The following is a 15,779-nucleotide window of genomic DNA, read 5'->3' as shown; positions in this document are numbered from 1 at the left end:
CCAGTGCTTCCCGATCCCCTGCCTCTGTCCTTGCCTGAGATTCAGCCTGAACCCTTGCCTCAAACCCTGCCTCAATCTCAGCCCCTACCTCTCACTCAGGTCCAGTCCCAGGCCGACCCTCAATCCCCACTCCCAGGCATACCATCTGATCCTCTACCCCAGATTAGGATCTGTGGAGTAAGTCTCCACAGACCTCAGGAGGAGTCAGAGTCTCTCTCCTCATCTGAAATTCAACAGCTGGAATGGAATATTTTGCAGAAACAACAGGAAAATTTGTGGGGTTTACCCTCTGTGGTCCAAAGATCTCGAGAAGACTTTTGTCCATCAGCTCCTAACACTCCTCGCCACTGGGCCCCCCAGGCCCATGTTTCAATCTCCGTCCTTCCTGGGGAGTTTCCTCTCTGTGATGAACTTCGGAACCTCTCATTTCTCAGTCCTGATGTCCCGACACTCCCGGAGACACAAATCCAAAAGAGGAGCGATTTCCTGATGTGGAAGGAAAAGGAAAAGAGAAAAGATTCTTTTCCAGAACAACTTAGGCCAGACTACCAACTAAATTCTTCATGGAAAATGTCAGAGTCAATTGCTGATAAGCATGACTCGGCAGTGTGCCCTCCCTTTGGGAGCAGCAAAGACAAACCAAAGGAGCTGCATGTGCATCAGCAGCCCCCATATCCTAAGACCCTGGAGGACCATTTACAGCAAAAACCTATCCAGTTCTTCTGGGGTCTCCCGTCTCTGCACAGCGAGTCCTTGCCCTCTGCTGTTCATGTCTTGGCTGACAGTTCCTCAGTCTTTATTTTCAATGGAAACTCGAATGCCTCCACAGGCCAAGAATCACCAGTGCTTCCCGATCCCCTGCCTCTGTCCTTGCCTGAGATTCAGCCTGAACCCTTGCCTCAAACCCTGCCTCAATCTCAGCCCCTACCTCTCACTCAGGTCCAGTCCCAGGCCGACCCTCAATCCCCACTCCCAGGCATACCATCTGATCCTCTACCCCAGATTAGGATCTGTGGAGTAAGTCTCCACAGACCTCAGGAGGAGTCAGAGTCTCCCTCCTCATCTGAAATTCAACAGCTGGAATGGAACATTTTGCAGAAACAACAGGAAAATTTGTGGGGTTTACCCTCTGTGGTCCAAAGATCTCGGGAAGACTTTTGTCCATCAGCTCCTAACACTCCTCGCCACTGGGCCCCCCAGGCCCACGTTTCAATCTCCGTCCTTCCTGGGGAGTTTCCTCTCAGTGATGAACTTCGGAAGAAACTAGAGCATCACCTTCGAAAGAGGTTCATCCAGCACGAGTGGGGCCTGCCCCACAGAATCTACGAGTCTGTGTCACTGAGATTGCCTCCAAATGGTTTTTCAGAGGCATCTGAGTCGGAGAGCAATAATGGAGTCTCACTGACCTCTGTGTTTAAGGGTCAGAGCAGCAAAAATGTAAATGTTGGATTGAGCCAAACTGGAAGCTTCCATGAGAGGAGCTCAGAAATGTTCCAGCTAGAGGAAGATGTGGGGAAAGATCTGGGACACAGCCTAGAGAATGGCCCAAAAGATCACCTGTTGAATGACCCAAAGAGCTCTTCAGGTAAGGATCTGGGGTATGACTCTGAGAAAGACCTAAACAGTCAGATGGTGAGTCTCTCAGAGAAAAATTCAAGGGTGTCAGCAAAGAGTCTAAGTCGGAGACAACTTGAAAATGTCCTAAAAGTACATTTGAGCAAGAAGTTGGAGGACATACATGAGGGTCGGCTCCCTGAGACTGTGCGTAATTCATGGCATGCTATCAAGCAAACATTGCTTCTTTCTGTGAAATCCCACACCCAAACAAAACAGAGAAGTTTGCCCTCATCAGTGGGTGAGGCCTACCCCCTGAATACCTTCCAGGACCTGACTTTTGTTGATTCCAGTCCACAACAGATGCTGGAAGCCCATATTAAAAGGTTTCCTATGAGGATGTTGTGGGCCCTTTCCCGCAAGGTCCTTGAATCCATACAGATCTTTAAATTGAAAGATGCCTCATGCCAGTCCTTGTCTCATGCCAACTTGCCCTCCTCAACCAATGTGATTTCTGAGGCAGACTCCAAATCTGAGAGCTTCAAGTCCTTGAGAGGAAGCTCTGCATCTCTCCATGGAGACAAAGTGGGAACAACAAATTCAGCCCCTGACCTGGATCGTTCTCTCCCTGCCACCTCACCTGTGGGCAAAGGAGGACAGAGGGTCCTGAGACAACCACGTTCTGATGTCAACCGTGGGCTGGCAGAGGGTGTTCAGAGAATTAAGGATGCCAGACAGACTCGTCTGCCTGTCTCCCTCTGCATCACAGGGAAAGCAGGTCATAGACAGACTCAACTAGACAACAGATATCCCCAAAAGCTGCTTGCAAAGCAAGCTGGGGCCTATGAGCCAAAGCGTAAGAGTGTGAGTTCCAGTGATAAAGGAGAAATGCAACAGGGCAAAAAGGTGGAGAAGTCAGAACCTGTTTCAATGCCCAGATGGTCTAGGGAGGTATTCACGGCTGAGGAGCTTGACACTCTTCAATTAAAAACTAGTGACATGTTGGCAACTAGCAAGCCAGGGAGCTCCCAAATGATAAATGTGAATGAGAATAAAGTAGAAACTACCGTGACCACTGGAAGCCCCCCACCCAAATTACCAGTTCCCCAAGATCCTAAATCATTAGACCTTAAAGAACAACTGTTCAGTGAGTTGAACTTTAAACTGGAGAACAGGGAGCATAGCCAGGCTCAAGGCCAACCCACTGACACATCCCTTGCTTCAGATAACTTGACTAACGAGGCCTCACTGACTCATGCCCAGGGTGTCTCAGGTGGGGACATGGGAGCTTCCCAGGTGCTGCATGTCCATTTGGAGGACAGAGGAATCAGGATGGAGCAGCAGCAGGAACCTTGGGTCCCTAAGCATGCCTTAAGGAGGTGCCAGGATAAGAATTTCCCACCAACTGCAAAGAGAGTGAGCCCTCTGGAGCCCAAGGCAGAAGAGCTTGATCGAGGGGATAAAGGGTTCGGGACATCCCAACTTAGGAGGAAGCGTTTCCCTACTCAGGAGATGGTACTAGCGAAGACACTTGCGAGCAAGTCTTCCCAGATCCTATCACAGAAGGGACAGCCTCTTCCTGAAGGCCATATCAGAAAAAGAATGAAGCACTTCTTGCAATGGCTTTTTTCTGGGATAAAATACAAAAGGCAAGAAGATGCCCAGGAAAAGGGCAGCCCCATATCAACTGTGCAGAACAGAGGCCTAGTTAAAAGTAGAGCTGCCTTGACTGGGACAACTGAAGCTCAGAAAATCGCGACAGGCATCAGGAAGTTCCTAGATGAGAAACCGGGGTGTCAGTATGCAATGGATGTCACCTACTCTCAAGAGCCCCTTCCTTCCCCAGTGCAGTTTAGGAAAACTCAGCAAAAGGCGCAAGTGCAGGTCTGGACAGAGCCTGTCCAGGGGCATCCTTTCAACCACAGGGCTCCCTCCTGTAAACTGACAAATATCAAGTCCTGCCATCAAGAAGCTATCTTTGCTGGCCAGAGTTATCCTCCAAGTAGTACAAGACAGATCAGAGATAAGAAGAGACACTCCCAGAAAGTTGTGGCATTCAAGGACCAGCGACTGTGTCACAAACATCCCCCACCAGTGTCCCACAGGGAGCCTGTGCCCCATCCAAGCCCCACCCGCAGGCGTCAAGCTGGCCAGGCACCCACCACTGCGCTCAGCACTGCTGAAGGCCCTGTGTTCAGACATCTGTCTCTACTGTCTAGACAGAAAACACTGCCCCAGAATTTCCAGGGATGAAGACTTCCCATCCAGAAATAACTCCTTCCTTGTAGAGATTATTGATTCTCCCCAATAAATATTTATCTAATAATAGTGTATCTTTTCTGTGTACTGTGTACTGTGTTGGGGGCATGGGTTTTGGGTAACTCAGGGCTTATGTGTAAGCGAAAGGAAGGAGATAGTTCAGCTCTTACTGATTGCTTCCTTTGGCTTTGGCTAAAAGGTGACCAGTCCTCTGGAGTTCTTGCTGAGAAATAGATATTGTGCCCCTTCCACCCCCGCCACCCCACCCCCGCCCCGCCCCAAAGCCCATTTCCTCCCTGATGAAATTTGAGGAGGTGGGCTTTGTCTTCTGCCGCTTAGCTTAGCCTTAATGAACATGTATAGCAGCCCACATCTCCCCCGTCACTGAATGTTTTATATCCTTTAGAGAAGTAGGGGAGATAGGTCTTTTATGGAAAATGTCAGAGTCAATTGCTGATAAGCATGACTCGGCAGTGTGCCCTCCCTTTTGGAGCAGCAAAGACAAACCAAAGGAGCTGCATGTGCATCAGCAGCCCCCATATCCTAAGACCCTGGAGGACCATTTACAACAAAAACCTATCCAGTTCTTCTGGGGTCTCCCGTCTCTGCACAGCGAGTCCTTGCCCTCTGCTGTTCATGTCTTGGCTGACAGTTCCTCAGTCTTTATTTTCAATGGAAACTCGAATGCCTCCACAGGCCAAGAATCACCAGTGCTTCCCGATCCCCTGCCTCTGTCCTTGCCTGAGATTCAGCCTGAACCCTTGCCTTAAACCCTGCCTCAATCTCAGCCCCTACCTCTCACTCAGGTCCAGTCCCAGGCCGACCCTCAATCCCCACTCCCAGGCATACCATCTGATCCTCTACCCCAGATTAGGATCTGTGGAGTAAGTCTCCACAGACCTCAGGAGGAGTCAGAGTCTCTCTCCTCATCTGAAATTCAACAGCTGGAATGGAATATTTTGCAGAAACAACAGGAAAATTTGTGGGGTTTACCCTCTGTGGTCCAAAGATCTCGAGAAGACTTTTGTCCATCAGCTCCTAACACTCCTCGCCACTGGGCCCCCCAGGCCCATGTTTCAATCTCCGTCCTTCCTGGGGAGTTTCCTCTCTGTGATGAACTTCGGAACCTCTCATTTCTCAGTCCTGATGTCCCGACACTCCCGGAGACACAAATCCAAAAGAGGAGCGATTTCCTGATGTGGAAGGAAAAGGAAAAGAGAAAAGATTCTTTTCCAGAACAACTTAGGCCAGACTACCAACTAAATTCTTCATGGAAAATGTCAGAGTCAATTGCTGATAAGCATGACTCGGCAGTGTGCCCTCCCTTTGGGAGCAGCAAAGACAAACCAAAGGAGCTGCATGTGCATCAGCAGCCCCCATATCCTAAGACCCTGGAGGACCATTTACAGCAAAAACCTATCCAGTTCTTCTGGGGTCTCCCGTCTCTGCACAGCGAGTCCTTGCCCTCTGCTGTTCATGTCTTGGCTGACAGTTCCTCAGTCTTTATTTTCAATGGAAACTCGAATGCCTCCACAGGCCAAGAATCACCAGTGCTTCCCGATCCCCTGCCTCTGTCCTTGCCTGAGATTCAGCCTGAACCCTTGCCTCAAACCCTGCCTCAATCTCAGCCCCTACCTCTCACTCAGGTCCAGTCCCAGGCCGACCCTCAATCCCCACTCCCAGGCATACCATCTGATCTTCTACCCCAGATTAGGATCTGTGGAGTAAGTCTCCACAGACCTCAGGAGGAGTCAGAGTCTCCCTCCTCATCTGAAATTCAACAGCTGGAATGGAACATTTTGCAGAAACAACAGGAAAATTTGTGGGGTTTACCCTCTGTGGTCCAAAGATCTCGGGAAGACTTTTGTCCATCAGCTCCTAACACTCCTCGCCACTGGGCCCCCCAGGCCCACGTTTCAATCTCCGTCCTTCCTGGGGAGTTTCCTCTCAGTGATGAACTTCGGAAGAAACTAGAGCATCACCTTCGAAAGAGGTTCATCCAGCACGAGTGGGGCCTGCCCCACAGAATCTACGAGTCTGTGTCACTGAGATTGCCTCCAAATGGTTTTTCAGAGGCATCTGAGTCGGAGAGCAATAATGGAGTCTCACTGACCTCTGTGTTTAAGGGTCAGAGCAGCAGAAATGTAAATGTTGGATTGAGCCAAACTGGAAGCTTCCATGAGAGGAGCTCAGAAATGTTCCAGCTAGAGGAAGATGTGGGGAAAGATCTGGGACACAGCCTAGAGAATGGCCCAAAAGATCACCTGTTGAATGACCCAAAGAGCTCTTCAGGTAAGGATCTGGGGTATGACTCTGAGAAAGACCTAAACAGTCAGATGGTGAGTCTCTCAGAGAAAAATTCAAGGGTGTCAGCAAAGAGTCTAAGTCGGAGACAACTTGAAAATGTCCTAAAAGTACATTTGAGCAAGAAGTTGGAGGACATACATGAGGGTCGGCTCCCTGAGACTGTGCGTAATTCATGGCATGCTATCAAGCAAACATTGCTTCTTTCTGTGAAATCCCACACCCAAACAAAACAGAGAAGTTTGCCCTCATCAGTGGGTGAGGCCTACCCCCTGAATACCTTCCAGGACCTGACTTTTGTTGATTCCAGTCCACAACAGATGCTGGAAGCCCATATTAAAAGGTTTCCTATGAGGATGTTGTGGGCCCTTCCCCGCAAGGTCCTTGAATCCATACAGATCTTTAAATTGAAAGATGCCTCATGCCAGTCCTTGTCTCATGCCAACTTGCCCTCCTCAACCAATGTGATTTCTGAGGCAGACTCCAAATCTGGGAGCTTCAAGTCCTTGAGAGGAAGCTCTGCATCTCTCCATGGAGACAAAGTGGGAACAACAAATTCAGCCCCTGTCCTGGATCGTTCTCTCCCTGCCACCTCACCTGTGGGCAAAGGAGGACAGAGGGTCCTGAGACAACCACGCTCTGATGTCAACCGTGGGCTGGCAGAGGGTGTTCAGAGAATTAAGGATGCCAGACAGACTCGTCTGCCTGTGTCCCTCTGCATCACAGGGAAAGCAGGTCATATACAGACTCAACTAGCCAACAGATGTCCCCAAAAGCTGCTTGCAAAGCAAGCTGGGGCCTATGAGCCAAAGCGTAAGAGTGTGAGTTCCAGTGATAAAGGAGAAATGCAACAGGGCAAAAAGGTGGAGAAGTCAGAACCTGTTTCAATGCCCAGATGGTCTAGGGAGGTATTCACGGCTGAGGAGCTTGACACTCTTCAATTAAAAACTAGTGACATGTTGGCAACTAGCAAGCCAGGGAGCTCCCAAATGATAAATGTGAATGAGAATAAAGTAGAAACTACCGTGACCACTGGAAGCCCCCCACCCAAATTACCAGTTCCCCAAGATCCTAAATCATTAGACCTTAAAGAACAACTGTTCAGTGAGTTGAACTTTAAACTGGAGAACAGGGAGTATAGCCAGGCTCAAGGCCAACCCACTGACACATCCCTTGCTTCAGATAACTTGACTTACGAGGCCTCACTGACTCATGCCCAGGGTGTCTCAGGTGGGGACATGGGAGCTTCCCAGGTGCTGCATGTCCATTTGGAGGACAGAGGAATCAGGATGGAGCAGCAGCAGGAACCTTGGGTCCCTAAGCATGCCTTAAGGAGGTGCCAGGATAAGAATTTCCCACCAACTGCAAAGAGAGTGAGCCCTCTGGAGCCCAAGGCAGAAGAGCTTGATCGAGGGGATAAAGGGTTCGGGACATCCCAACTTAGGAGGAAGCGTTTCCCTACTCAGGAGATGGTACTAGAGAAGACACTTGCGAGCAAGTCTTCCCAGATCCTATCACAGAAGGGACAGCCTCTTCCTGAAGGCCATATCAGAAAAAGAATGAAGCACTTCTTGCAATGGCTTTTTTCTGGGATAAAATACAAAAGGCAAGAAGATGCCCAGGAAAAGGGCAGCCCCATATCAACTGTGCAGAACAGAGGCCTAGTTAAAAGTAGAGCTGCCTTGACTGGGACAACTGAAGCTCAGAAAATCGCGACAGGCATCAGGAAGTTCCTAGATGAGAAACCGGGGTGTCAGTATGCAATGGATGTCACCTACTCTCAAGAGCCCCTTCCTTCCCCAGTGCAGTTTAGGAAAACTCAGCAAAAGGCGCAAGTGCAGGTCTGGACAGAGCCTGTCCAGGGGCATCCTTTCAACCACAGGGCTCCCTCCTGTAAACTGACAAATATCAAGTCCTGCCATCAAGAAGCTATCTTTGCTGGCCAGAGTTATCCTCCAAGTAGTACAAGACAGATCAGAGATAAGAAGAGACACCCCCAGAAAGTTGTGGCATTCAAGGACCAGCGACTGTGTCACAAACATCCCCCACCAGTGTCCCACAGGGAGCCTGTGCCCCATCCAAGCCCCACCCGCAGGCGTCAAGCTGGCCAGGCACCCACCACTGCGCTCAGCACTGCTGAAGGCCCTGTGTTCAGACATCTGTCTCTACTGTCTAGACAGAAAACACTGCCCCAGAATTTCCAGGGATGAAGACTTCCCATCCAGAAATAACTCCTTCCTTGTAGAGATTATTGATTCTCCCCAATAAATATTTATCTAATAATAGTGTATCTTTTCTGTGTACTGTGTACTGTGTTGGGGGCATGGGTTTTGGGTAACTCAGGGCTTATGTGTAAGGGAAAGGAAGGAGATAGTTCAGCTCTTACTGATTGCTTCCTTTGGCTTTGGCTAAAAGGTGACCAGTTCTCTGGAGTTCTTGCTGAGAAATAGATATTGTGCCCCTTCCACCCCCGCCACCCCACCCCCGCCCCGCCCCAAAGCCCATTTCCTCCCTGATGAAATTTGAGGAGGTGGGCTTTGTCTTCTGCCGCTTAGCTTAGCCTTAATGAACATGTATAGCAGCCCACATCTCCCCCGTCACTGAATGTTTTATATCCTTTAGAGAAGTAGGGGAGATAGGTCTTTTATGGAAAATGTCAGAGTCAATTGCTGATAAGCATGACTCGGCAGTGTGCCCTCCCTTTTGGAGCAGCAAAGACAAACCAAAGGAGCTGCATGTGCATCAGCAGCCCCCATATCCTAAGACCCTGGAAGACCATTTACAGCAAAAACATATCCAGTTCTTCTGGGGTCTCCCGTCTCTGCACAGCGAGTCCTTGCCCTCTGCTGTTCATGTCTTGGCTGACAGTTCCTCAGTCTTTATTTTCAATGGAAACTCGAATGCCTCCACAGGCCAAGAATCACCAGTGCTTCCCGATCCCCTGCCTCTGTCCTTGCCTGAGATTCAGCCTGAACCCTTGCTCAAACCCTGCCTCAATCTCAGCCCCTACCTCTCACTCAGGTCTAGTCCCAGGCCGACCCTCAATCCCCACTCCCAGGCATACCATCTGATCCTCTACCCCAGATTAGGATCTGTGGAGTAAGTCTCCACAGACCTCAGGAGGAGTCAGAGTCTCTCTCCTCATCTGAAATTCAACAGCTGGAATGGAATATTTTGCAGAAACAACAGGAAAATTTGTGGGGTTTACCCTCTGTGGTCCAAAGATCTCGAGAAGACTTTTGTCCATCAGCTCCTAACACTCCTCGCCACTGGGCCCCCCAGGCCCATGTTTCAATCTCCGTCCTTCCTGGGGAGTTTCCTCTCTGTGATGAACTTCGGAACCTCTCATTTCTCAGTCCTGATGTCCCGACACTCCCGGAGACACAAATCCAAAAGAGGAGCGATTTCCTGATGTGGAAGGAAAAGGAAAAGAGAAAAGATTCTTTTCCAGAACAACTTAGGCCAGAATACCAACTAAATTCTTCATGGAAAATGTCAGAGTCAATTGCTGATAAGCATGACTCGGCAGTGTGCCCTCCCTTTGGGAGCAGCAAAGACAAACCAAAGGAGCTGCATGTGCATCAGCAGCCCCCATATCCTAAGACCCTGGAGGACCATTTACAGCAAAAACATATCCAGTTCTTCTGGGGTCTCCCGTCTCTGCACAGCGAGTCCTTGCCCTCTGCTGTTCATGTCTTGGCTGAAAGTTCCTCAGTCTTTATTTTCAATGGAAACTCGAATGCCTCCACAGGCCAAGAATCACCAGTGCCTCCCGATCCCCTGCCTCTGTCCTTGCCTGAGATTCAGCCTGAACCCTTGCCTCAAACCCTGCCTCAATCTCAGCCCCTACCTCTCACTCAGGTCCAGTCCCAGGCCGACCCTCAATCCCCACTCCCAGGCATACCATCTGATCTTCTACCCCAGATTAGGATCTGTGGAGTAAGTCTCCACAGACCTCAGGAGGAGTCAGAGTCTCCCTCCTCATCTGAAATTCAACAGCTGGAATGGAACATTTTGCAGAAACAACAGGAAAATTTGTGGGGTTTACCCTCTGTGGTCCAAAGATCTCGGGAAGACTTTTGTCCATCAGCTCCTAACACTCCTCGCCACTGGGCCCCCCAGGCCCACGTTTCAATCTCCGTCCTTCCTGGGGAGTTTCCTCTCAGTGATGAACTTCGGAAGAAACTAGAGCATCACCTTCGAAAGAGGTTCATCCAGCACGAGTGGGGCCTGCCCCACAGAATCTACGAGTCTGTGTCACTGAGATTGCCTCCAAATGGTTTTTCAGAGGCATCTGAGTCGGAGAGCAATAATGGAGTCTCACTGACCTCTGTGTTTAAGGGTCAGAGCAGCAAAAATGTAAATGTTGGATTGAGCCAAACTGGAAGCTTCCATGAGAGGAGCTCAGAAATGTTCCAGCTAGAGGAAGATGTGGGGAAAGATCTGGGACACAGCCTAGAGAATGGCCCAAAAGATCACCTGTTGAATGACCCAAAGAGCTCTTCAGGTAAGGATCTGGGGTATGACTCTGAGAAAGACCTAAACAGTCAGATGGTGAGTCTCTCAGAGAAAAATTCAAGGGTGTCAGCAAAGAGTCTAAGTCGGAGACAACTTGAAAATGTCCTAAAAGTACATTTGAGCAAGAAGTTGGAGGACATACATGAGGGTCGGCTCCCTGAGACTGTGCGTAATTCATGGCATGCTATCAAGCAAACATTGCTTCTTTCTGTGAAATCCCACACCCAAACAAAACAGAGAAGTTTGCCCTCATCAGTGGGTGAGGCCTACCCCCTGAATACCTTCCAGGACCTGACTTTTGTTGACTCCAGTCCACAACAGATGCTGGAAGCCCATATTAAAAGGTTTCCTATGAGGATGTTGTGGGCCCTTTCCCGCAAGGTCCTTGAATCCATACAGATCTTTAAATTGAAAGATGCCTCATGCCAGTCCTTGTCTCATGCCAACTTGCCCTCCTCAACCAATGTGATTTCTGAGGCAGACTCCAAATCTGAGAGCTTCAAGTCCTTGAGAGGAAGCTCTGCATCTCTCCATGGAGACAAAGTGGGAACAACAAATTCAGCCCCTGACCTGGATCGTTCTCTCCCTGCCACCTCACCTGTGGGCAAAGGAGGACAGAGGGTCCTGAGACAACCACGCTCTGATGTCAACCGTGGGCTGGCAGAGGGTGTTCAGAGAATTAAGGATGCCAGACAGACTCGTCTGCCTGTCTCCCTCTGCATCACAGGGAAAGCAGGTCATAGACAGACTCAACTAGACAACAGATATCCCCAAAAGCTGCTTGCAAAGCAAGCTGGGGCCTATGAGCCAAAGCGTAAGAGTGTGAGTTCCAGTGATAAAGGAGAAATGCAACAGGGCAAAAAGGTGGAGAAGTCAGAACCTGTTTCAATGCCCAGATGGTCTAGGGAGGTATTCACGGCTGAGGAGCTTGACACTCTTCAATTAAAAACTAGTGACATGTTGGCAACTAGCAAGCCAGGGAGCTCCCAAATGATAAATGTGAATGAGAATAAAGTAGAAACTACCGTGACCACTGGAAGCCCCCCACCCAAATTACCAGTTCCCCAAGATCCTAAATCATTAGACCTTAAAGAACAACTGTTCAGTGAGTTGAACTTTAAACTGGAGAACAGGGAGTATAGCCAGGCTCAAGGCCAACCCACTGACACATCCCTTGCTTCAGATAACTTGACTTACGAGGCCTCACTGACTCATGCCCAGGGTGTCTCAGGTGGGGACATGGGAGCTTCCCAGGTGCTGCATGTCCATTTGGAGGACAGAGGAATCAGGATGGAGCAGCAGCAGGAACCTTGGGTCCCTAAGCATGCCTTAAGGAGGTGCCAGGATAAGAATTTCCCACCAACTGCAAAGAGAGTGAGCCCTCTGGAGCCCAAGGCAGAAGAGCTTGATCGAGGGGATAAAGGGTTCGGGACATCCCAACTTAGGAGGAAGCGTTTCCCTACTCAGGAGATGGTACTAGAGAAGACACTTGCGAGCAAGTCTTCCCAGATGCTATCACAGAAGGGACAGCCTCTTCCTGAAGGCCATATCAGAAAAAGAATGAAGCACTTCTTGCAATGGCTTTTTTCTGGGATAAAATACAAAAGGCAAGAAGATGCCCAGGAAAAGGGCAGCCCCATATCAACTGTGCAGAACAGAGGCCTAGTTAAAAGTAGAGCTGCCTTGACTGGGACAACTGAAGCTCAGAAAATCGCGACAGGCATCAGGAAGTTCCTAGATGAGAAACCGGGGTGTCAGTATGCAATGGATGTCACCTACTCTCAAGAGCCCCTTCCTTCCCCAGTGCAGTTTAGGAAAACTCAGCAAAAGGCGCAAGTGCAGGTCTGGACAGAGCCTGTCCAGGGGCATCCTTTCAACCACAGGGCTCCCTCCTGTAAACTGACAAATATCAAGTCCTGCCATCAAGAAGCTATCTTTGCTGGCCAGAGTTATCCTCCAAGTAGTACAAGACAGATCAGAGATAAGAAGAGACACCCCCAGAAAGTTGTGGCATTCAAGGACCAGCGACTGTGTCACAAACATCCCCCACCAGTGTCCCACAGGGAGCCTGTGCCCCATCCAAGCCCCACCCGCAGGCGTCAAGCTGGCCAGGCACCCACCACTGCGCTCAGCACTGCTGAAGGCCCTGTGTTCAGACATCTGTCTCTACTGTCTAGACAGAAAACACTTCCACAGAATTTCCAGGGATGAAGACTTCCCATCCAGAAATAACTCCTTCCTTGTAGAGATTACTGATTCTCCCCAATAAATATTTATCTAATAATAGTGTATCTTTTCTGTGTACTGTGTACTGTGTTGGGGGCATGGGTTTTGGGTAACTCAGGGCTTATGTGTAAGGGAAAGGAAGGAGATAGTTCAGCTCTTACTGACTGCTTCCTTTGGCTTTGGCTAAAAGGTGACCAGTCCTCTGGAGTTCTTGCTAAGAAATAGATATTGTGCCCCTTCCACCCCCGCCACCACCCCCGCCCCGCCCCAAAGCCCATTTCCTCCCTGATGAAATTTGAGGAGGTGGGCTTTGTCTTCTGCCGCTTAGCTTAGCCTTACTGAAAATGTATAGCAGCCCACATATCCCCCCTCACTGAATGTTTTATATCCTTTAGAGAAGTAGGGGAGATAGGTCTTTTATACCTGAGGAGCGTTAAGTACAGGTATACTTTCTGAAAATAATGCTGAAGAAGAAATAACAGCTTAATCATTATTTAGAACTCAGTGACCCGAGGCTCCTACAGGGGGCTGAACCCTGAATGGCACTATTTGGGCGGAGGTGCTGCTCTACTGGACCCTGGGCTACTTGCCGTAGGGTCCAGGAACAGCACAGCAGCTGCTTAAGAATCTGTTATGTGGGTCATGTTAATGTATCTGGAGAGCATACTTTAAACTTGACATGGAGGTTTCCTTACTAGAAAGGCACCCTGGGGAAGTGGTTCCCCTCCCGGGATATTTTTTCAGGCTGCTCAGTTGATGACTGGTTTTTTTTTGCAGAGGAAATACACCACTCAGCTGTCCGTGGTAGGAATGTTGACCAGGCAGCCACCTACCTCCCAGGGTAAAATACAGCTGAGAGTAAGCAAAAGATGTCTTAAAGTGAGTGGGAAAGAAAGAAAAAGTGAAGGGAAAGAATGTCCTTACTGGTGGAACAAAGTTCATGCCTCATCATTCCCATATTCTAACCCTGTCCTGCTCCCCCATTCCTCAATCTGATCCAAGCACCATGTCCTTGAGGCTGACCAGAGAACTGCACGGCACACTGATGCCTTATATCAAAAAGGCATGGGGGTGTCTTTGAGTACTAAAACAGTATCTCCAAGGATGTCATCAAGATGGCATCCCCCTCTTTGGGGAAGGTGATCATGGTGCTTTCCTTCCATCTATGCTTGATGGGAATATACAAGATATTGCCCTTAGTGTGTACAGTTCACCAATCAAGATGAAGGTGCCACCACTGATATTAATAGCCTTGGTGGAGCCGTGGTACACCTCCCCAGAATACCTGCAGCTCACGAACCAGAGGTGAGTCCTAGACTATGCACTGGGGTTATCAGACATTTGGGGGCTTACCATGGACCTCCTTGTTTTGGACAAGGCTGCACACATACCCACCCTTACAATGAGGTCTAGAGGGAAGGCAACTCTACTTGTACAGACTGGGACTCAAAAATAGGGTGAGTATCCTAGAGGGCACCTGAGGTAGTTTTTCCAGAAAGACTTATGGATACTGGGTGTTAAAACAAAAAAAACAAAAATAGATGTCCACTACAGCCTTCTCTCACTACTTTTATTTTCTTATCCAGAGTTATGACATTGATCCTACAATATCTGAAGCTTATGGTCACACAGAGAAGGCAGATTCCGTGGAGCCCCCGGGAGAGGGACAAAAGGTGGGAGGGGGCCCAGGGTGGGGAACATGAAGAGGTGAGGAGTGGTGGAGGGCTCTAACCTCCATGTGGATAGACCTATCAGTAACCCAGCTTCCCTGTTCCTACATCATCTCATTTTTACTTCCATTCCAGTGCAGTCACTGCCACACTGTAGAGCTTATTACCAGGAACACTTCTGCCATCTGGAATAATACAGTCTGACATTCCACCCTTTGGCCTCATCCTCCATCCTCCCAGCTTATATACTACTTGTTAATTTTTCAACTTTAGGTCGTTTTTCCACTTACTCTTCCTCTATCCACCAAGCTCTTGTTTTCTTTTTCTCTCTCTCCAAGGTAGGCTTGGTGGTCTATCAGGTAAGCAACATTTAAAAAGCTCCACTACAAATAGGTCCCATCCAATCACCTTTAATCCTTCCCGTCTGGCAAAATCCCCTATCTCTGCCTTTTCCAGAAATACCTTCCCATAAGTAGCTGATGACTATTGGATTAAATCTCACAATCAAGTCTACTGATGCCATGATAAATTCAGCCCTCATGCTACCTGGAAATAATGCAGCCATTCCACAAATTCTTATTCCATGCTTACTAACATGTGAACAAAACAAATGGAACTTAGGTCACTGTTTCCTTAGTCCATTTTCTCTCCAGTGCTACTCAAATCTATTTCAAATCTCCTTCACTTTTCTCAAATTTAGGCCATCTCCACTTGCTCAGCAGATGTGCCAAACCACCATTCACAGAGGAACTAGAAGTCATGAGATGGGAAATTTTCATCAAAATCCTTAAAAAAAAAATTTCCCATTCCTCCTTTCCTTCTTCCTTCCTATTATATGGAAAGAAGTTTCTTTCCCAACGTCAAAGGAATTACACTTCCTGAAATTTCCTTATTGAGAGATAGCTAAACTCTAGTCTTGATGGACTGATCACCCTGGCCAGGTATCCTTTTGCTCCCTCCCTCTCCTTATGAGTCACTCTACATCTTTTATTATTTTTAAAGCTTTTTAGTAAAAAATGTTTAAACATGCACGAAAGCAGACAGAACAATGTAACCTCCCATACACCCCTCACCCAGCTTTCACAGGTATCATTTGGCATGTGTGCTACATCCCATCTTTTACACTATGATTAAAGTGCAAAAGCCCATTTAAACACCTTGTCATCTATCTCTTAAGACATATGCTATGTGCCCATGTCAGAGCTCTCACATTTCTTTGATACTTATCACCTGTGGTACACAGTTATT

General features: G+C 48.6%; 3 protein-coding genes across 3 annotated transcripts in view; all 3 read left to right on the top strand.

The window, feature by feature from the left end:
• The window catches only part of LOC308611350 (spermatogenesis-associated protein 31D4-like), a gene marked incomplete at its 3' end in the record, with an annotated part of 105,658 nt that extends 97,310 nt beyond the window's left edge, over positions 1-8,348 (top strand). The window contains 2 exon segments of the mRNA XM_081260169.1: positions 4,914-8,324; positions 8,328-8,348. Coding sequence (XP_081116295.1) covers positions 4,914-8,324; positions 8,328-8,348 — 3,432 coding nt within the window.
• On the top strand, positions 304-3,543 carry LOC308611372 (spermatogenesis-associated protein 31D1-like; the record flags this gene model as incomplete). Its single annotated transcript, XM_081260180.1, has 1 exon — positions 304-3,543. A coding segment is annotated over one exon (3,240 nt), but the record flags the coding sequence as incomplete, so codon positions are not given.
• A 979-nt stretch (positions 8,349-9,327) lies between the features above and the next one.
• On the top strand, positions 9,328-12,776 carry LOC308611371 (spermatogenesis-associated protein 31D1-like; the record flags this gene model as incomplete). The annotated part of the gene is given in 3 exon segments (XM_081260179.1): positions 9,328-11,364; positions 11,608-12,739; positions 12,742-12,776. Coding segments are annotated over 3 exon segments (3,204 nt in total), but the record flags the coding sequence as incomplete, so codon positions are not given.
• Between the last annotated feature and the right edge of the window lie 3,003 nt (positions 12,777-15,779).

The sequence above is a fragment of the Mesoplodon bidens genome (assembly GCF_964165515.1).
Source record: "Mesoplodon bidens genome assembly, contig: HAP1_SCAFFOLD_72, whole genome shotgun sequence".
Classification (NCBI taxonomy): domain Eukaryota; kingdom Metazoa; phylum Chordata; class Mammalia; order Artiodactyla; family Ziphiidae; genus Mesoplodon; species Mesoplodon bidens.
The sequence above is the reverse complement of the archived record's forward strand: the minus strand, read 5'-3'. Positions and strand labels throughout refer to the sequence as shown.